The sequence below is a fragment of the Athene noctua genome, chromosome 2, assembly GCF_965140245.1.
Source record: "Athene noctua chromosome 2, bAthNoc1.hap1.1, whole genome shotgun sequence".
Classification (NCBI taxonomy): Eukaryota; Metazoa; Chordata; class Aves; order Strigiformes; family Strigidae; genus Athene; species Athene noctua.
The window spans coordinates 156,495,106-156,517,541 of record NC_134038.1 but is presented as its reverse complement, the minus strand read 5'-3'; the positions used below and the strand labels follow the sequence as shown (position 1 = coordinate 156,517,541).

Genomic DNA, 22,436 nt, shown 5'->3' with positions numbered 1-22,436 from the left:
ACAACCAGAAACAAAATTCAAGGTCTATGCTACACGTTAGTTGTATTATGAATGCTTTAGAGCTATCAGCTTCTATAAGGGATCACTGTTTTACCACATGACAAAAGATCAGTAAATCCGTATCACAGAATAGGGAAATGTACCTTGTCAGTATCTTTTAAAGAAAAGAAAGCAAATAGAGCCTATTTCACACAGGGTTATGTGTAGTGTTGAGTTACACTGGTTATCTTCTAATAAATGCAATGTTATCACGTAGAACATACAGTAGTTAAAACTTTCTATGACAACATAAAAGGATAACTCCACTGAAACTCCCATACCATACCACAATTGGTGAAGTACATGCCCTTCAGTTAGAATCTACTTCCCCCATGTTTAATATAGGATAATCTAAATTTAATAAATAATTTGTAATTTTTAAAGTGTTGCAGATGACCCAAACAGTTACACTTTGTCTAGTAGAGTCAGCTCTGGAATACTGAAAGAACTACTCTTTACTCCCTGGGTACAGTAAACTGAAGCTTAAAGGCATCTGGGGAAATGTTGTAATTCATTGCTTATTAACATGAAAGAAACAAAAACTGAAAAAAGTACTGTCAGAAGGAGATATGGGAAATTTGCTGGTAGTTCCTTAAGATGCAGTATTTGACAGTCAGCTCAAGTATTCTGTCCCTTGACTACAAGAATAGAGAGGTGGGGAAGGTTGGGGTGAAGTGGAATCTTACAATTGCATGAAGCACTTATCAACCAAATGCCATTCCTTTGTCCATACAAATTAAAAAATAGCATGAGTTCTAACCATATTGCTTCAGTTATCTTAACAGAGAATGCTCCAGAGTTTGAGTCTAACTTGCATGATATAAGAAGATTCCACAGTGCATTCACATAACCAGAAACCATACACAGCATGCTAGGGCAGAGGCATACCATGTCTGGTAATCTTCTAACCTTACGGGAAAGTTGGTTAAGGAAGCTAAACAACAAAAACAACAAGCTTTCTGCTAGCTTAACTCTTTGAACAAGCTCATTACAGAGTACAGTGAGCACAGACATGAGAACACATGCAAGCTTGGGAAATAATGATAAGAAAGTGCTGTTCCACTATTCTATCACCTTCCATCACTAGTCAAAGTTGTAAAGAGACTAAAAGCAAATAAGGGCCAAAATAAAATGATTACACATTCTATGAACATATAATAGGGAGACAAAAAAAAAAACCTTTAAAAAAATATTATGTAAGCTTGAGATTATTACTGCTAACAAAAAGGAATTAAAAGATAGAAAAAATATTTGAGGATGGTTTCCCACCATCAAATGAGTCAGGCTATGAAAAAGACTTTCAAAATCATAGCAGAAACAAGTCAGCTTTATGAAGGAGACTTATGCCAATTCATTAGATTACCTACTTCAGTGTTGTAGAACTCCATGACTCCAGATTCAGTTCTTTTATTTTTCACGCCTTATGGAAAACTAAATATTCTGGCTTGCTCAGACTAAGAGGAACCTTGGAACAGCCATAATGACTAAGCAGTTACCTAGATTTTGTAACCAACTGTGAATATTCTTCAGAATAAATAAATAAGAACAAAATCCTACCTGCACAGAACTTTGTAGTCACTTATTATTTTTCACAACTCCGGAGAGCTAGTGGCTTACACCTTGAAAGAACTGCATTTATATTCTAGTCATCTTGACTACCTATATTGCGTATCATTTATACTAAAACTTAATTACTATCAGTACTTGATAGTTATTTAAATTCAACACACCCCAAGCCTAAGGAAAGCACTGAGAAATTAAGACCTTAATGATTTTTCAATGACATGAATACATAAAATGTGGATTTCCATACACCTCCCTTAAGAGAGAAATGACAAGTTAATGATACAAATATTCAAAGTTTATGTACTTCCTCAAAACACGAGACATTCATTTCCTATGTTAAAGAATACAAACAAAAGCTTTGCCCCCAAACACCTAATAGTTGCACTAGGCAACTTCCTCTTTCACTGTCAGCTCCTGCCCTGCACTATTCTTTATCTGAACTGCCAGAACATGCTTCAGAGAGAGCAGGAAAAACACACAAAAGACAGTGAAGCCAGGGAACAAGAAGTAAAAGCAATTGTATCTCTCAGAAGAAAATGTAGCAGCCTTTTGCTTTTTTGTAATACTGACAAATGAAAACAGAGGTAAACAGAAAAATATTTCCACTTCTGTTTTTCTGCTGAATGTGGAATCTAATTTTGTGTGAAAGCGTATTACAGTTCCTGAAATTTAAGGACCAATACTGAAAACAGAAATTCATAGAAAAAGGGAAGTGTATATATATCTCGAACAGAATGCATTATCTTAAAAATATTTTGCCTTCTCAGTTAAGTTAAAATTGAAAGACATGCAACGTGACGAGGCAAATCACTGGGAAAACTCCAGTCTTGGTTAAAAATATACTGTCATTCAAACTTTGTTTAAAAAATGAGTTACAGTGATAATTTCAAGAGCAGAAACCTGTCAAACGCTGTTTAAAACCCGTACAGCATTTAGTTTGATCCACAACCCGGTGCTATCAATAAGATACCACTTCACTGAAATTTTCCACGACTTTTTCTGGCATCATCATTTATTTTAAGCAAAAAAATTCTCTGTTCCAGTAGTTTTTTAGTGACAACATATATGTAATAAAAGGCACTACTACTGTACAAACAAGCAATGTCCCATAAAAATTTCAGCATCCACTTTTTCAAATTTTGATAAAAACTGACAGGTAGTACCAACTAAATAGCTCAGTCCCAACTGCCTTACCTGAGGTATGTACCGTATATGAAGAACAGTGACATCATTAATCCATTCAAAAGAAAAATCACAGCAACATAAAAGGAAGCAGGGTCTCCCAACCCTAACAAACAAACAGTTAACACATGTTGTCAAATATAGAAGAAATATCATATCGCTTATAAACCACCATACAATCAGCGTAATACTGCACACAACATGCTACCTTAATATATCTACAGAAAGCGACAACAAAAAAAGTTAATGTCAGTGAGATTATCGTGAAGATTCAGTTGGAAGACTACACTTCTGAAAAAAAAAAAAAAAGGAGAGGAGGGGCAGACACAGCACTGGGGCAGTCAGCAGGTGAACAAGCCAAGAGGGAAGCATTAACTGTAAAGAAAAAAACCTGCAATGTATAGAAGGCATTACTAAGACCATTCTCTACAGACTACATTTTGACTTCATAGAGCTTTTTAGAACAGGTTTGTACTCCCTGTACGCTCATTTCCCACTTCTTGCAGGAGTAAATCTCATCTTTAAGCATATCACACACAATGCTCTTTACTTTGTTTCATTAGAAACCAAGAAATTTTCCAATAATGCAAGTCTTTCAATTTATTCATTCACAAACACTTCTGCATTCACACTTCTGTTGTTATTCTCTTTCCCATTATTTCTTCAAACCCTCCTGGCTCTAATCATTTCAGCAGTATGGCATAAAAAGCCTTATTCGTTGTAGAGAAGGTAGCAAAACTTCATAGTTTCATATACAGAAATGATTATTCACCATTGCTGAAAATACAGCAAGACAGTTCTCTAAGAGGATGATAATGCTCACCAAACGTAGTAGTCTCAATCATTGGTGGTTTTGTTGGTGTGGTTTGGTTTTTACAAAACACAGGAATGAGAAGGTATACATTTATTCACTGTTGTTTCTTACAAAATTAGAGAAAGTGACTCATTCAAGTGCTTAAAGATCTTATACCCTTTGAGTAAAGGAAAAATACTAAATTGTCACCACACAAAACCATGTTAAATAATAAAATGAAACAACTTCACAAGCTACCACCTATCATTCAGCTTTAACTGACTGTAGAACAACTCAAAAGCACTTCTCAGCAAGATACTTTTATCATATAATAGTTGACAAGCCAATACTTTAAATGTGGAAAAAAACCCTCAAAACAGTGGCAGTGTCCAAGCTTTGGTATCAAAATCAAGGTACAAAATTAAAATTCTTATGCTTAATAGTAGATTACAAGAGGAAGAGGATTCTTCCCAGGAGAATCACTACACAAGATTTCTCCAAAAGGCAGCCTTGTGGTTACCTTTTTCCCCTTCCTCCCCACTCTTCAAGATGTAGTTAGGGGAGGAAATACAGATGGTCAGTTTTTGAAACGCAGGAACTTGGAATGTATTGCGGATTCTACAGAAGCTACAAAAATTTAAAACATGTATGTACAGTGGCCTGACATTTAGGACATCTTATTCTTTGTAACAGTCCGACATTATGAAGGCTCAAACTACAACTCAGAAGTTAAGTGCAGTAGAAGAATGCAGTCTAGGTAGGAGGAGCTATCTAGTAAGTAAATCCCACATTCTCACCCCTGGTATTCTTAAAAGCATCTTTTTTTCATGCTTCTCACTTCTGTTGTGAACCTGCCAAAAACACAGGCTTAGCCAAATGAAAGCACGTCAGTGATAAAGACCCAGGAATATTTATTACTTCTGAAATACGTAAAGCTGCAATTATATGCTTCCAGGAAGAAACCACATAAATAAAACACAACTCACCCTCGCAGCTTTCAACAGGACTAAGCCCTTTTCCTCTGTTTACAGTCCAACATGTCTTTGTCGGTACACCAAGGAAATCCATAATGGCAGTATATATGCGGTACCAGCTGGCGAGGACCACCTAGGTGCAAAACAGGATTTGCAGTTTCTGAAAAGGAACTTTGAAATTAGCTCAATGCCCAAGGTAACCTCTCACAATAACTGGCCCTCATCCAGGAATTTTTTTTAAACTCTGAATTTATCTCAACTACTTAGCATTTTTGATCATAATTTCCTAAAGGCATCCAACATAGACCAAGTGTTCGTTAATATACTAAAATTATGTCTGCTTTAGAACAGAAATTTCATGTATCGAACTGCAATATTTGAAAAAATTATATATTTCAATGTTGTCTGGAAGGTTCCCTATTTAACTACTTTTATCAGATATTAAAATCCCAGATTTTATTGACAGAGGACAGTTAGCCAAATTAAATCCATTAAAAGCAATTATTTTTTTTTCCACCTGGCAAGAGCATTAATGGACAAAATCTTTAGGGTTTTTACTCAGTGAAATTTTGATAGGTTAAATTTAAGCGTGCATTAGAAAGAGCTTCCAGATGCAATGTAAGACAGCATTTCCATTTTTCATGCAAATGTCATAATATCCTTATAACAACAAATTCAATCTCAACACCTGACACAGAAAACATCAGTATTTTACACACAGAAAAATAACAACTCATCTCACAGCAAAATCACTAGTTAACATTACCGAGCTTTTCTGTCAGGATTTAACTGACTCTATATAGAGTTCATAAATGAGTAATGTGGCCATTCCAGTTGAGCTGCTTTGAAAGTTATAACCCAGGGGTTCCCAGACTGAAAATATGTTTCACCACTGCAGTATTAGCTGTCTCAGCTCTGTATCACAGAAAACATGTACAAGAAGGATGATTCTCTCTTTTCTTTCCCCATACAATTAATAAAACTCTTTATGTCACTTCTATCAAGATGGGCAAGAAGGAAACACAGGGAATTACACATTGATCTCTGAGAACATGATGGAGTAAGTCCTCCTGGAAACCACTTCCAAACATACTAAGGACAAAAGAGTGCCTGGAAACAGTCAGTATGGATTTACAAAGGAGAAATCACACCTACCCAACTTCATAACCTTCTGAGATGACTGTCTTGGTAGATAACAGGACAGCTGTTTTGTGTTTTTTTTTTATCTGGTCCCAATTCTGTTCTACGTCTTAAGACTAGATGACAGCACAAAAGAACATCCTCAGCAAGTTTGCAATGATAGAAAATTGGAAGGAGTGGTTGATGCTTGTGCTGCCATTCAGAGGGACCTCAACAGGCGAGAGGAATGGGCCAACAGGAGTCTCATGAAAGGGATATGCAAAATCCTGCACCAGGGAGGAACACCACCATGCACCAGTGCAGGCTGGATTTGACCAGCTAGAAAGCACTTTTGCAGAAAAGGACCTGTGAGTCCCAGCAGACAAGTTGTATTTGAGCCAGCGATAAGCCCTTGTTGCAAAGAAAGCCAAATGTATCCTCATCTGTATGTCACCAGGGCAAGAGAGTTGATTCTTCCCCTCTACTCAGCACTGCTAAGATCGTATCTCCAGTGCTGAGTCCAGCTCTGGGCTGCCCAAGACAAGAAGGACACAGAGTAAAGATGACCAAGACAGACTCTTTTCAGTTGACAAGAGACAATGAGCACAAATTGAAATACAAGAAAATCCACTTATACATAGGAAAAAACTTTTGTACTTTCAGGGTGGTCAAACATTGGAACAGATTGCCCAGAGGTGGAGATATTCAAAATGAAACCAGAGATGGCCCTGAGCAATCTGCTCTATTTCACCCCGCTCTGAGCAGAGTGTTGAGACTAGACGATCTTCAGACATCTCTTCCAACCTCAGCTGTTCTGTGATTCTAGAATTCATCAATTTTTAATACCAGGGCTCCAATTATCATGGCTGGCTTAATTTGTGGCCTTTGCACTCTCACACTGTAAATCTTATATATTTAAAAATACAACTACATCTTTCTAGACCAAGACTCCCTGCCTCAATATTGTGTCCTGCAAAATACACTATCCTGAATTCCTGGAGGCTTTCTGAACACCTGTGCCCTGGCACTTCTGACTGTGAATGTGTGCATACATGGACCAGACAGCTGCCTCATCTCCAGACAGGCAACAACAAGACCGGGTAACCAAATCCAAATCTTTCCTCTTATCACATGAATGTGGTTTGTACATAGCCAACAGAATGCATATGGTGACTTAGAGACATCTGTCTAGTATATTTGTATCACCAGCCCGGAAGGTGACATTACCCTAAGCACATAAAACATTCTTGCTGTACCAATGTTGCACAGGAAAAATCTATTAATTTATCAACTTAACCTTTTATGTCACAAGTGTTCGTGTCTGCTACAGATGTTACCACACATGAATACTCCCCAAAAAGGCACCAGGTTAGGTACTCATGCAAAACACAGAAACATTTTTTTGCCAAAAGCTACTTTACATGAAACAGTTAATATGGGCAGAAAAATAGAAGCAAATCAGTAACACAAAATTGGTAGGTCAATTAGAGCACAATGGTGGTTTTGGAATTTCTGCTGTCACATATCAGATGAGGTAGTAAATGCAAAAACTTGGAAAACAAAACACTGTCTCTCAGACCCAGAAGATCTCTGTGGGCCAGGCAAGTCCTTTGCTGTAAAAGAAAAGTCAATTCCTTTTACTAGTTGCCTTTGAGTAAGCACTTCAACTACACCGGTCTTTGTAACACTCATCACTCCAACTCAAATTTTTATCATCACTGCCACACACAGAAATATCAACTGTTCTGTAACGATGAACAGCCAGAGAGTAAAACAACACATTGTCTCTCCACCACAGAAATTAAAACATTATGTCTCTACCATTTTGCATCAGGGATCACAGATGAAAACACCACCACAACTAGTGGAACAGCCTGACTATGCAGCAAACACATGGAAAAATCAAGACTAAGTGGACTACAATACTGTACAACTGCAAAGACTGACTTGCTGCTTTTGACAGGCTTTTTTTTTTTTTTTTACTGCTTACATTTATAATTTACACAGATGATGTAGTGATTAATATGGACTCGCTTTACATTTTTTTTCCCCCCTTCTTTTGTAGTATTCATAGCCAGTACTGGCTGCACATGCAAGTGAATTGTTCTATTTTTCTTAATGGGTTTAACATCCTATTTAGTAACTGGATTTCAAGGCTATTTCTGATGCAATTAATTTTGACATCTGCTAAACAAACACTTTATTAAAATTCAGCCTTAATGCTACTATTTGGGCTGAAAGAGCTGGAAAGATCCCAAAATATCAAACAGGAAATGAAACACTTTCAGAAAACATGATGATACTGAGTATCAGAAGGCAAAAAAATTCACTGCCAAGAAATAAATCCACAAGCATCTTCTCACCACCCCATCCCATTATAATCAGAAATAAAATTAGATAAATTTGGAGAACATACTTCAGATGTCAGGTTGCACAGATTGACAGTTTTATAGATGTAGTTATGTGGAAACAAGAGTACTCAAGAAATACACTTTTAAAAAAACCTATTTACCAGAAGGCTAGACATCAAGCAGTAAATGACAAAGGAGCAGAGAAGACTATTTGTCTGCTTTGCGTGCCCACACAGGCACAAAAAAGATGAATGTATTCATACCTTATCACCAAGTTCTATGAGCCAGTATGATCATAGAAAACTCTGAATGAACCGACAAGCCTACACATTTTGCACAGTAATCTACCTAACGTTCTTACAGAATGTCAGCCACTGTATCTCATTGCTCTTGTTTTGATTTCATCATCCAATTGACTTAGTCATCTTTCACGGTGATACTGATGATTCTCTAAGATCAAGTTCATTTGACCAGCTACCTTCGATTTTTGCAAGTCAGACTATAGCCGAAGTCAATAAATCTCAGCTGAAGAAAATAACTTCATAGCATTCAAATAAGGTACATGTTCCTAACGTTGCATTTCTAGAACTAAACTGCAATCTCTTTGGAGTTAACAAAACAAAACCAAACCACCAGAAAAACCCCAAACCAACCTAAAACCAGTGAGAGGGTAAGAAGAACTCATCTATAGCATTTAGTTTTCCCATAGCAAGGAATTAAGAAGCAAATGAAACCACTCCATGCAAGTTGTATAAATACATGCTGAGAACTCTTACATAGTTCCTGAAAGCATCTCTGCTCCAAAAGAGCAGGAGAATGAGTATAAATGCTAGTACCCGACTATTACAGACAGTCTTTGGTTCTCCAAAAAATAAACTGTTGCTGACATATGGAGTTAAAGAAATGTACAATAACCAAGGAGTTTTCCCTTCTCAAAATGTTAAGACACACTGGCAAAACTGTAAGAGAGAAAAACAAATGTTTCTGTACTTAAAGATGTATTTTTTAGTGACAAAAAAGCGGAGTAGGAATGTAGTCTAACCAGGTAACAAGTCTAACATCAAGTAACTAGCATCAAGTAACAACAGCAGTCAGTCTTCTACGGAGGAATTTCTGCAACATGTTAAGTAAACTATTACCATTCACATATTTGAGGGGCCACAGTGAACTGTGAGTTGTTAGTTCATTGTCCCATACAAAATGCATGCCAAAATAACCTCTCAGTACCTGTATCACTGCAGGCATTCTTGTCACACACTACTGATACTTCGTGTGCTATGTTTCCTAAAGTACAAAATGTCAGCAACTTACTTGCTTTCAGTGAAAAGAACAAAGTAGTATAGAATTGGATTGAAACTTTAGGGCACAAAATATGAAGCACTACAAAGTATTCACATTTGACTGGACATACCTGAAGTCTGAGAATTGATTACAACGTATTAAATCTGGAACTAAAATACAGTATTTAAGCAACACTTCATTAGTCACTATATCTTTACAACCACATTTTCCAGAGTATGTTTCTTACAAATTTGTATTCAAATCTAATGAAACCAAAGATTTATAAGAATGTATTCTTTTTAAAACATAGCTTACCTCTGGGTAAAGATTGAACCTCTGCAAGGTGTTAATCACTAAAGGATACTCAGTTAGCCTGTCATTCATAATTGCCCATACTCCATTCCAAAATGATGGTGCCTCAATTATGATCTTGAAGTAGGAATAATATAGACCCTGCAAGAGAACAGAATCATTATCTACGATTAAAGAGGTCACTTCTGCTTCATGAACTGCCATATACAGCTTTGTTTTTAAATCAAATTTTGAAATAGAACAGGAGAAAATTATTCAAGATGACTATCCGGTTTTACAAATCTCTTTTAGTGCCACCAAAACAAGCAATGTGGCTGATCTTCCACCTTGTTTCAGAGCACATGTGGAAATCTCTCATTTGGGCTGCTACGTACTACATAGTATTTCACAATTCTCAAAATAAAAGCAGCCAAGAGGTGTATACATATATAAAAGCAGCCAAGAGGTGTATACATATATAAAAGCAGCCAAGAGGTGTATACATATATAAAAGCAGCCAAGAGGTGTATACATATATAAAAGCAGCCAAGAGGTGTATACATATATAAAAGCAGCCAAGAGGTGTATACATATATAAAAGCAGCCAAGAGGTGTATACATATGTGAGCATTCATTCATTTAAAAAATTATTTTAAAAAAAGACTATAATTGAAAGTAAGCTACAAGGTACTTGTAGTTTTGTATTTTAGTTCCTCCAGAATCATATTTTTAAATTATAATTGAACTGTGAAGAGATACGCTCATAGTAATCAGCTGCAAGACACACAAATGCTCTGTGCATAAAAGTGTAATGCCCATTAGTTGCAAGATATCGGTATATTTACTTATCCAGAAGGTATTAAGAAATTTTGGAAAGCCCACTATCACAAGATGACAGTTTTCCAATCACTGAATTTTTATTGAAACATAATCTAACCATTTCCGTGCGAAAAGCCATTTCTCTTTCTAGCGTTGATAGGTGAGAAAAATGACGGTCATTTTCAAAAAGAGTTGTTATGTGACACCTGTTAAAATAATAATAATTAAAACTGAATAAGAAGTTTTAGAACCTGTACAAAGTCATACATACCAAGGAACAGCTGGCAAAACATTCAATGAAGATCCAAGTTTTACTTACACACTGCTATTTTAATTTACTCATATACGATACCAACATTCTCCTCTATTGAGATTACTTCAAATGGAAAAAATATGAACCTATAGTAGAATTAAATAATTCTCTATAGAATTAGCTATAATACTCTAATGTATTTTAACTGAAGTGCAGACGCTTAAGGATCAAAAGTTTAATGCTATTAAAACTATCAAGTCTGCTATTAGGAAATAAATTTCAAATATCTGACAAATGAAAAGAAACATACATTAAAAACTGGGGTAAAAAACAGTGCACATAGAAGTAGCGTATGTTTTTTCCACAAAAATCTTTCCCAACTTGTATTTTAATGTAGTTATCCACCATTTTATATATAGATGAGCTTACCATCAAAAGTATATTTAAATAAAGATATAACTAAAGGGAGAAATAAAAAAAAAGCCAGGAAAAATGCAAATAACTTCGGAGGCAAAACTTACAATTACCAAGAGGAGCTTCGTCTCCAGAAAAGATAGAAAAAGAATGAAACGGAGCAGTGCACATGACTCTGCTTTTGAATAGGAATTTGCAAGAAACAAAGTACTAAAAATCAGTAGTTCTTTCTGAGCTAGGAAACAAAAATAGAGTGGCAGAAGCTGTTACTTTTTATCTCTGCAAAAGCAGCTAGTGAAAATCACTACAGAAGCCATTCTACTTCGAGTCTATGCTACAATAAAGGGTGAGGATTAGGATAGAACCTGAAACACGAGGATTACGTTGACAAAAAGTAGTTGAAAGGCCATTCTTCTGTACACAAAGAAAACATTGACCAGACTTCTCTGAAGCAGTTAGACAAAACATGATGTAAAACTAAAAAATTAAAGCAGAATCTAAATAAGCAGAAAAACATACGAGAAAGTTGAAAGGATTTACATGAACTTTCAAAACCCCCTGAGAGTAAAAAGGTCTGTTAGTGAAAATGCACTGGAATTTGTATAGCTAAGCAACAATTTTCCACCTGGAAAGCAGGCTTCACTCTTCACTTAAGGCTTAAGAAACATTTTACGTCAGTTTCACGAGAACAAAATTACTTATCTTAGAGACAACAATTTGGTTTTGAGAGGAAAGATCTAAATATGAATTATCCCAATAGCTTTTCTAAACACAAGTCAAAATTTTATTTTTATTATTTTAAAATACCGTATTACTCTCAAGCAGTAAGTTTAACCTTACCAGTGTAGGACTCCTGCAAAAGCAGCTGTAAAGGAAATAAAAGGTGTCAAGTTACTCAAATATTTGAATAATTGAACAAGAAATCATGTTCATTATAGTAATTACAGTACTACTACAGAGATGTACATAAAGTGCCTCCAGAGGAACAGAAGAATAGGAACATCTGAATTAACTTTCACAGCCAGCTCTTAAAAGATTTGAAATTATGCTGATGGCATTCAGCAACAGGCAATGTTCCCCACTATATCCTGTATCACTCAAGTTGATCCATCAGAATCTAACGCACCCATTTCAGTTATCAATAACAAAATTGAATTAGAAGCATTTTTTTAATAAGCGTAAATATTTTCAACATTTTAAAGATACCTACTGTGACTGTTCACTCAACCCCTGCTCAGATTTTGGCCAACATACAGCTCATGCTAAGGCCCGATGTATGCCAGATAAGGTCAAAGCAAGGGCAACACACAGGCAGGACACGTGGCCAGAAAGGACTAAAGGTCATTATGCAGCCATTATCACCTGCAGCTTGCTGTCTCCTGCAGCAGTAATCCTCACTTATTGATCATCTGGCACTTTCTTCAGAATTTGCCAACTCATGAAAATGGTATAGACTGAACATCCAAGCTGAAGGTATAAATACATCAGCTTACCCAAAAAGTTTTTGAAGCAGATCCAGCAGCAGCTGGACTGCTGAGACTTTTGTGTTTCCCAGTGTAATACAGAGGACACCAGCACCATGATGGAAGAGGAAGGATGAGCATTCCCACCATCAGCTAAGTAACTATTTTGCTCACAGGCGAGAAGTTAGGAGTTGCGAGTTAGAGAACTTGTGAATTAGAAATCTCATGCCTTAAGTGAGGAATTAGTGAATTCCCATGTTAGACTAGTCTGTACAAAGTGGACTGAACCCTTGTCATGTTTGTTTGTTTTCTTTCCTAATAAGCTCATAAAGTTTAATTTACAGAGTACACTGTCCTGTAAATTTGAGCGATTCAAACAGACCATGAGAACCAACACAGATTTAATTGAGACTGTAATTGCCAAAAAAGGTAGGCTCTGCATCTAGTAACATCCCCTTTGTCCATTCGGAGACTATTTGCACTGTTGTCAAGTAAGTATAGAACAAGGGAGGTGATCCACGTGTCAAAAGGAAAAGACAAATGGTGATGAAGTGGTAAGGAAACAGTCTAAGTTTCTGACTTCTTGAGCATGACAAGATCCACAGAGAGAAGTCACTCCATTTTGCTTGGGCAGCATTTACAACATATCCAGAGCTCACCACGGAAGCAAAGCCAGCACGAGCGAGGGATAAAGGGTGAGCATTTAGAAGGACCATGGTGCTCCTTCTAGACTGAAGGTGACTTGGTTGCCCTCTAGGCACACAGTGGCTCTCTGCCATAGAAAAAGGTCAGGTAGACTGGTTGCCTTCAAACCGAGAAAATCTTCAGGGTTAATGAAGAGCCCTCTTATTCACAGAGGCTACATGTCTCAGAGTGAAAGAGGAGAGGGCAACCCCCTCCCTGCTTCCACCCAGACGGAGCCGGAGAGGTGCTGAGCACCGTGTCCCTCTCCAGGGTGCTGATGTGCACCACCTCCTGCCCCGCACACGCCCCAGGCACCACCCTCACCTCCCTGACCGCCACGTGGAATGGGTCAAATTGCTTGCACCTAGGCAAAACGTACATCAAATGCCTACACACTGATGTAGAACATAGTCGGAGAGCCAGTGAACACGCATGTGTTCAGACTGCATGTTACGTGCGTATGGTGGCCTGTCTCCGGGACAAGACAAACACCTTCGCAAAACCACTAAATTTAGGCGGAAGAGTAGTGGACTGAAAGTACACTTCACGCCCTAGTATGTATTTGCAAACCACATGTTCCTCCAACACAGAGCTTGGAAGTGGTGCTGCTGGCAGTACTTGTCGTCATTGTCACCACAGGTCATAATGCAACAAACTACATTTATGAACCTCAATTTTTATATTAAAGTTTTGTATACAAAGACACATGAGGTGAAACTGGGCAAGACAGTAAAAAAAAAAAGGAAAAAAAAGAATTACCCAAGGGGAGATAACATTTCTAAACTACCTGCCTGTACAATTTAACATTTGCCTCAAGTTACATACTTCACATAGTACTTGAGTTTGTACAATACCATAATACAATACCACACTGAAACTTCCTTAAGAGCTTTTCAGTTCCACTACAGTCGGTAAGTAGTTCTTCTCAAAGACAAGCCTGGATTTCAGTTAGAAAATGAATACCACAAGCTTCCATTTAAAACTTTATATTTTCACCTATACTCTCTAGGAAAAAAAAAAAAAAATCACTAAGGGATTGCTCAAGTATAGTTCACATTAAGTGGAATTTAATAGGGAAAGTGTCAGAAGCCACAGATTTTTTTATACCAAGGACATCTACGTTAGTTCTCATGGAAAGCTGCAAATTCCTTTTTCAGAAAAGCAGGTATGAGGCCTTATTCAAGAATAAGGCCTCAATTCAGTAGTCAATTAAAAGAAACCCAACACAATAAGGCAAAGTGTTGTATAAGAATGTCCTTGAAAATCTGACAACTTTATTGTTGCATGTAAATTGGAGAAAATCCCTGAGAGAACAAAAATTCAAATACCACTAAAACTAACCAAACCCCACTATTTTTGGTATATGTACATTCTTTACTACTACAAATACTGTATGCTGTAACATATGATATGGAATTCCAGGTAGTCACATTAGCTATAACAGCAACACAGCAAATCATATTCATAAACAAACACATTTTGTAGTAATTGTATGGAAAGAAACAGAGCAGCCCATAGCTCTCTTAGTTATTGCTTATTGAGTCTCAGATTTGCACAAGGCATTATTGAATTTCTCAGCAACATTTCTAAGATTCCCAATAAGGTAAGATGCTGAAATACATTTACATACACACACAACCCAACTATAAGAAAATATCAGTTTTAAGACAGATTACATGTTAGGTAAGAATATACAGTAAAGTCAAAATAAATGCACATTAGCTACCAGTACTGTTCACCATCTCAAATTCATTTAGTTCCAAATCAGCCAAGTATGCAGTATTTTATTGTTGCAAATAAATTATCTATTAATATGGAAATTACATTTCAGATTCAAACATAGCACTTCATAGAGAAAACAATATATTTAAATCTGATTCTTCCCTTCTGTAAACATTTTATTTAAAGTCAATGCATTAAGTATAAACACATTCACAGTTATTTTGGAGAATTTCATATACATTTTTATAAAACTTCACAGTATCACTCTATTATAAGTATAAAACGAAGACCTTTTATAATCACACAGCAATTCATGTAATTACTCACATTTCAAGAGAAAATGCGCTTAATTCATAGATTTCCACTATGAGTCCAAATTGGCATTTTTCAACAGACTGCATCCAGACTTACATTAAGCTAGTTTCTGATGGAAAGCATGCAGATCAGCTCTCTTAAATTACCATCCTTTGATCCCATTAATGGCCTTACTGGGGAGGTAACGAAGGAGAGGAATACTAGAGTCCTAATGCTATAAAGACTTCTACAGCTACTACGTACTTCAACTTGCAGATGCCATTTTCTCACTCAACCTAAGAATCCTTAAAAGCAAAGCATATGATCAGATTTTTGCAGACTAGGGCTATTATGTAAAGTCTGATAGTTTATTCTTCAGATTTCCTATTTTTGCCTGTGCTCTGTTCTAAGAAAAGCAATATGAATGGCATATAAAAAGCATTCTAATTCTGGAAATTAAATACTGAAGAATAAAGCCATAATATACAGAACTCATTTACCAAGCGAGCAACAAATGCTGAGATACTGTAATGCAACAGGATGTGAAACATATTAGAAACTGATTAATACTCTGCAAGTATCCCCAGAGTGACTAGGTAGGAATAGAGCAGCACTGGGAACAATGAGGAATGTGCAAGCATTGACTACTTCTACAGCTTGGTCAAGATGTTTCATTGAGATTCTGTGCAATTCAAGAATAAGGCCTCAATTCAGTAGTCAATTAAAAGAAACCCAACACAATAAGGTAGAGTGTCGTATAAGAACGTCCTTGAAAATCTGACAACTTTATTGTTGCACGTAAATTGGAGAAAATCCTTAAGAAAAAAATCCACACCCTATAACAGAACTAGCTCCAACTGTGGGAGCCTCCGTTTTTAAAATCGGACCTTAAAGCTTAAGCAGAACAACAACAAAAATTCAAATACTACTAAAACTAACCAAAACTCACTATTTTTGGTAGTTGGTATATGCACATTCTTTGCTACTGCAAACACTGTATGCTGTTACATACTTTGCTACTAAGGGTTTACTCCTATCAGAAATATAAATAGCTCCCTGAAGTATTTAATCGGCTATCTGGGTTTCACAGTCAAATTCAAACTCCAGAAATTATAAAGCTCTCTACCTAATCTGCTCTCAAATTTCAATCAAAGGAAAGCAGTTTTCAATTTTGACCATCAGTTTAACATTTCTATGTTATTTAAGTCACTACTAGTCTAGGAAATGCTGAATAAACAGAGGTAAGCAAAGCAATTCAGGAACAGTTTATTCATCAATTAGTTTGTAAGCTAAGGGTTGTTTTCCCTGCTACCACCTTGCAATGTAATCCATCAAACTGAAGAAACTCCCTTTGGCAACAAGGACTACTGGTGGTGTGATTAATTCCAGCATCACTGGAATACCCTGACAGTCTTTTAATATAATACCTTTAAGAGTATACCTAATTGCGCACCTGATAAATATGCTATTATTTAACATCTGTTAACTTTAGGAATGCATTTCTTACTTAATTTTGAAAAAACTTTAGATGCTTTTTCCAAGACTTTGGCCATTAGCCTTTTTATTATTTACTCCAAAATATTCCCAAAGATAATAACATCTGAATTTACATCCCCCTACAGCTGTATGTTCTTCCACCTGTAATCCTTCCAAAACAAGCTGTTCTGATTGCATTACTTTATAAGAGTTGCATTAATGACTGGATAGGAGAGATCCATAAATACCTGGACAATTATTCCTAGTTCTGATACCACATCAACTGCTGCAGTAACAGCTTTACAAAAGTTACCTGGTAGGAAGTTATTTCCTGTCCCTTTTCAACAAAAGCTATGCTTTTTTGTTTTTCCAAGTTATATTCCCAAATATATTTTGATACAGTTTACAATTCCAAATCAAGAAAGATTAAAAGAACAGTATTTATCCCTGACATACTTACCCAGAAGGAAAGTGAGCCATATCTTGCTGTCAGCTCTTATGATGAAGGCCTTTCTGTCCTCAACAAACACTGGCAAAAGAAAACAAATACCTTAAGCATCAATTGAGAACAGCCTCTGTAAAAGGAAATCTGTTCGAAATCTACAGCATTACTTTTCTGTAAAAATCTTGACTAGACTTCAAAAATGCTGAAAAAAATTTCGTACCAGTTAGTAACGACACATAAAAGCTTTAGACATCACAGACAGACTATTAAGGTGACGACACAAATCATCAGGTTCTTAATTCCCGACACAACTTTTACAAAGTAACTTGTCAGAAGAGGATTTCTACATAGATATGTTATTGACAAATCCCCTCAAACAGAAAGTCAGCCTTTTAAAGAATACGTAAGCCTCCATCCTTTCAGCAAAGCGTGATCAAGGAATAAGCTGGCCATCTCAACACTAGAACCTGAGCTAGTCAACACGATCAGAGAGGCTCTTTTCACCAGAGTTCGTTACACAAACAGCACGTCTTCCCATTGCTCCCCTAAAGGATGCTAAAGTGGTAAAAAGCCCTTTCCCTTCCCCTCGCCCCCGACTCGCGCCGAGACCAGCGTGGGTCTCGTCAGATTTTTTTTTTTTTTTTTTCTGCTTTAACCTCCTCCCGTTGTGACAGGCTGGAGGACGGCCACGGGGAGAGCGGGAGAGCAACCGGCCGCCCGCCGCGGCCCCAGGCAGCACCAGGCACCCTCTTCCCGCGGGGAGACGCCGGGGGGCCGGGGGGTGCCCCCCTCCTGGCCAGGGCGCTGCGCTCCGCTCCCCGCCGGCCCCGGCCCGCCCTCCCGGGGAAGGGCGTCCCGGCGCTCCCCGTCCCCGGGCGGTAGTTTTCCAGCAGCCACCCGGTGCGACGGGGGCTTTCGCGCCCTGCCGGGCAAGTCGACCGACACCCGGAAAAGAGGGGAAGGAGGCGAGAGCGAGCCCCATCCCACTTCCCCCGGGCGGAAGGGCCGGTCCCCCCGCCGAGGGGGGGCAGGGGGAGCGGGGGGGCAGGATTTCGGGGAGGGGGGCGGCTCTCTGCCCTCACCCCTCCCACCTCACCTCGCAGCCGGTCTCTGCAGACGCGCAGGAGCCTCAGGGGGCCGCGGCCCAGCGCGTCCCGCTCCCCCTCGGCCGCGGGCCCCTCCCTGCAGGGTCTCTGGGGGTCGCTCCTGCCTCCCCGCCGGCCGCCGCCTCCCTTCCGCATGGCGCGGGCCCCGCCGAGGACCTGCCTGCCGGGCGAGGGCGGCGGGCGCCCGCGGCCGCCTCCGGGGCTGGCGCCCGGCGACTGGTGCTGCTGGTGCCCGGGCTTGAGCGGCGGCGACTCTTTGTTCCTGCCTCGGGTCGGGACGACCATCTCCGCATACTCCCGGCCGGGGCCGGGGTGCCGCGCCGGAGCGGAGCGGAACGAAGGGGAGGGGAGGGGGGCGGTCCCCTGCGAGGAGGTTCCCCCACCCCCGGGCAGGGCCCGGAGGCCGCGGGGCGGAGACAGAGCCGGCGGGCTCGTAGTAACGGGGCGAGGGGGCGGCCGGTGACTACTCCGCCGGGCTGCGCCGCCGCCGCCGCCGCCGCCTGCTCCGCCCGGTTGGCCACGTGGGGGCGGGGGCGGCGCTCCCCGGCGGGGCGGGCAACGGCTCCCGGCACCACCCCCCCGCTCCGCCCCGCCCCGCCGCTCACGCACGCACCGCCCCGGAGCCCCGCGGAGCCGCTGCCCCCCCCGCGCCGCCCCGCACGTGCTGCCCGCCCCGCGCGCGGGACTCCGCCGCCCCGCGGCCCTTCGCCCGCGGCTGGGGGGGGAGCGGGGCTCTTCCCGCTCTGCCTCCTCCGCCCTCCCGAGGGGCGGCCGCGGTTTTCCCGCCGGCCTCCGTGCGGGCGGGGCCGCCCCAGCCTCTGCGCTGCCGCGGCCTCCTGCTCCTCCTTCCCGCGTCACACAATCACGGAGGTTGGGAAAGACCCTGGGGATCAGCGAGTCCAACCACCAGCCCGACTCTATAAAGTTCTGCCCTACGCCGCGTCCCCCAGCATCCCACCTCCTCTCGTCCCCACTCCTGTCCCCTCCCTTGCCCGTCCCTAAGCCGTTCAGCTCTGTAAGCGCCGGCTCTGTTAAATCCAACGCACCGCAGAAAAACATCTCTCTGCAGTGCCCGCCCCCCCCGGTCAAATCCCCCCGATTTTAACTGCCAGAAGGTGACTTGGCTGTGCTGTTGCCATGTCCCAGGGGCTTCCCGGCCGCAGAAAAGGCCCCTTCCTCCTCCTCCTCCTCCTCCTCATTTTGGAGTTTAAGGGGGGTTCGCCCGCTCGGCGATGTGGCAGCCCACCGCGGCCTCCGGCCACCGGCAGCACCCGGCCCCCGCGGGGGCAACGTGCGGCTCCATGCAAAACGCTTCCCTGTGTTCAGAGGTTAAACGGTCACTGTCGCACAGAGGTCCTGTGTGACACGGATACCCGAGACCTGAAATGTTGTTTCACGACTTTTCTAGAGCAGCCATCTTCAGCACCTCGCAGCAGCAATCCCTCTAGCTCCTGCGCTAAGGGCTGGAATTACTGTGCTTGTAGGGGTGGTGAATGCACAACACAACTGGCAGACGAGACCCAGCTACAGCAAAACTACCTTTCCTCCTCCCACCTGTGCTGTTCTGCTCAGCACACAGCAGTGGCCAGACAGTGACTCATCCGATAGGGATACATTAATTATCACTTTTTGATAACGCTGATTAAACAGAGCAGAATATAACCTTTTCATTAACTGCAACCTCTCCAAACAGATCCATTTCACTTTTTCCTCCCTGACCTCATGTTATTTTTTTCCCCTGGAAATTCTTTCTTGACATACATACTCCTTGCCTCCCAAGCGTTCTTCATTGCTGTCCTGAGGCTTTGACCCTGCTCGCTTTTCATTCCTCTGTATATTTTTCTGCTCCCGAGTTTTCTTCATGTTTCTTGGCATCATCTTTCCACTCAACTCTTTCCTTGTCTTTCCTGGCCTTTCCAGCCTTTTCCTCTGATATAACAGATGTGGAGCTCTTTTCTAAAATGTTTACAACCTCTGGTTTTTATTTTCATCTCCTTTTCCTAATTATTTTTATGAATCATATCCTGCAAAAGGCAAGGTTTGAGCCTCATGCAGCAAATACCGTACTACATATTTAAAGAATGCACTCAATAAATATATAGTTGGCATATTGTTAGCACAGGAAGGTAATTTTGGTCCAAATTCAGCTGCCAAGGTAACAAACATATGAGAACAGGTCGGCCTTTGCTGTCTTTGTGGTAGTAGGAAGGCTGTTACCACAATAAAGGATAAAGATACAAGCTGGTATAGTCGGATAAAACGAGTCTGTGGGACGGACAGCCTGTGTGTCACAGGTACTCTTGGCTCCATATTTCTTTGCTTATTGAGGGAAAATCATCCTTCTAGCCCCAGATGCTTTGGGGAGATAGTTGCAAAGGGCATGTGTTACACTGATGTCCAAAAACAAGCAAGGAAGAAATAGCATTTTCCATTTGACCGGCTTATATAGCTACATAAACCAGCCAGTCTCCTGAGCACGCAGGTCCTTCTTCCAACGTGAATTACCTGCAGCAGTTTAATATTTCACAAAACATTTATCTGTGCTTATTATATACTAAATATAAATGAAAACATAAAAGGAACACTGTTTGAATGTTTGAAGACTACATACTATTTTCCCACCTGCTTTCCAAGAGAAAAAGTTCCACAATCTGCTCTTTTTCATATTTGATTTTTTATCACGCAGCCTTGACATGAATTTAGTAACCGAAGGAGTCTATTGTTGCTGGCTGAGTGTTTGAAACGTACAGGCTCCAGATAGTTAAGGAGTTCCGTGTGTAACTGGCATAGAAAAAGAGCAATATGATATGTCCTGCTGATTTTTAACTCCTGAAACCTATTTTCAATTTTTGCCAAAATCAAGAGTCATGGAACACTTAGGAACTTGAAGGCTTGAGATTATTAAGGTTGAAATGGTTGCTGTGGGATGGCTCGACCATTGAGATTAACTGGGCCTGCTCCAGCCTGCAGCAAATCAATTACCTTCAGGCTGTTTTATTTTATTAAAACTCTTCAGGCAATTTATTTCAAAAGGTATGGCACACAGAGCCTGATTATAAAGGCACGTACTACTAAACTAAACAACTCTAAAGATTTTGAAAGTCGTTATAAGAATGCAAAAACAGAACATCACATTCTTAAATGTAAAGGTGCCCATATTCAGCAACTATGAAAGAAAACCATCAACGCTGCTTCAAAAGAGCTGCAGTAGAGCAGTACACCTCTAAAAATAAAATGTCACTTGCTTCAATCTGTTGAAGACACAAGTAGTAAGAAATAAACCTTGGGTTTATATCATCACAGGAGTTGCATATTTCCAACACCACATTTCATACAGAGTAGCTCATTACTAGTCCTGCACATCACAGCGAAAGGAGTGATCCCAGTAAGCCCTCACATACCTTGCTGTTCACATCAAAAAGGGGAGGGGGGAAATGTGGTAACTCTGAAAAGTAAATATGATTTCTCTGAACCCTCGGGGGTGCTGAAGGATATATACTTGGCCACAGGAGAGACATTGTCTTAATAAGCTTATCCAAACTTCTTTTGTCCAGGGACAGCAAAATCCCGAAAATGTTGCTCCACAGTTTTCCTCTGTCCCAGGACAAAGCACATCCTGGAACACAGCATTCCTGTTTCTGATAGGTCTTCCCTATCTCTCTGACCACACATTTTCCGTGATCACTGGACTGTCGCTTCATATTTCCAAATCGCCCTGCCAGATATCAGCAACTTCAGGCTGCTGAGTGTGATGGTGGTTGTGACACACTGTCAACAGAGATAACTCAGTCTTCAGGTGTCAGGCCCTGCTAATAAAACACATTGCCTTGGCCGTTCTTATATATTCTCTAGAAGTATTTGTTCCTCAAGACACTGGACATGCACCATCACCAGGTAGTTGAGAGCTTGCTTTCTTTTCCTCCACTCATTCTCAGCTCCTGCACTCTTTTTTGCTACCAGTTCTCTCACTCTTCCTCTTGCCTCAAGAGAAACCTTCACTTTGCAGTTTATTACCAATACTAATCCCTTCTGCCTCCCAAGGTGATCTGAGTAAGAGTGCCCGTAGATAAGTCCCTTTTTATACCTATAATAATGTTTCTTGTACTGCTCTGCTTTGTTCCAGTGGCACTGCTTCAGAGCATATTCTGCAGATTTTGTGTCAAG

At 40.3% G+C, this 22,436-nt stretch overlaps 1 protein-coding gene across 1 annotated transcript in view; it reads right to left on the bottom strand.

The window, feature by feature from the left end:
* DPY19L1 (dpy-19 like C-mannosyltransferase 1) overlaps positions 1-18,767 on the bottom strand; it is a 51,825-nt gene extending 33,058 nt beyond the window's left edge. Inside the window, exons 1-7 of the mRNA XM_074900812.1 lie at positions 18,263-18,767; positions 17,182-17,250; positions 11,923-11,947; positions 10,534-10,621; positions 9,621-9,758; positions 4,567-4,687; positions 2,800-2,893 (exon numbers count right to left, since the gene is read on the bottom strand). Of these exons, the coding sequence (XP_074756913.1) occupies positions 2,800-2,893; positions 4,567-4,687; positions 9,621-9,758; positions 10,534-10,621; positions 11,923-11,947; positions 17,182-17,250; positions 18,263-18,557 (830 nt within the window). The 5' untranslated portion in view covers positions 18,558-18,767. The remainder of the gene's footprint in view (positions 1-2,799; positions 2,894-4,566; positions 4,688-9,620; positions 9,759-10,533; positions 10,622-11,922; positions 11,948-17,181; positions 17,251-18,262) is intronic.
* Positions 18,768-22,436: the final 3,669 nt, after the last annotated feature.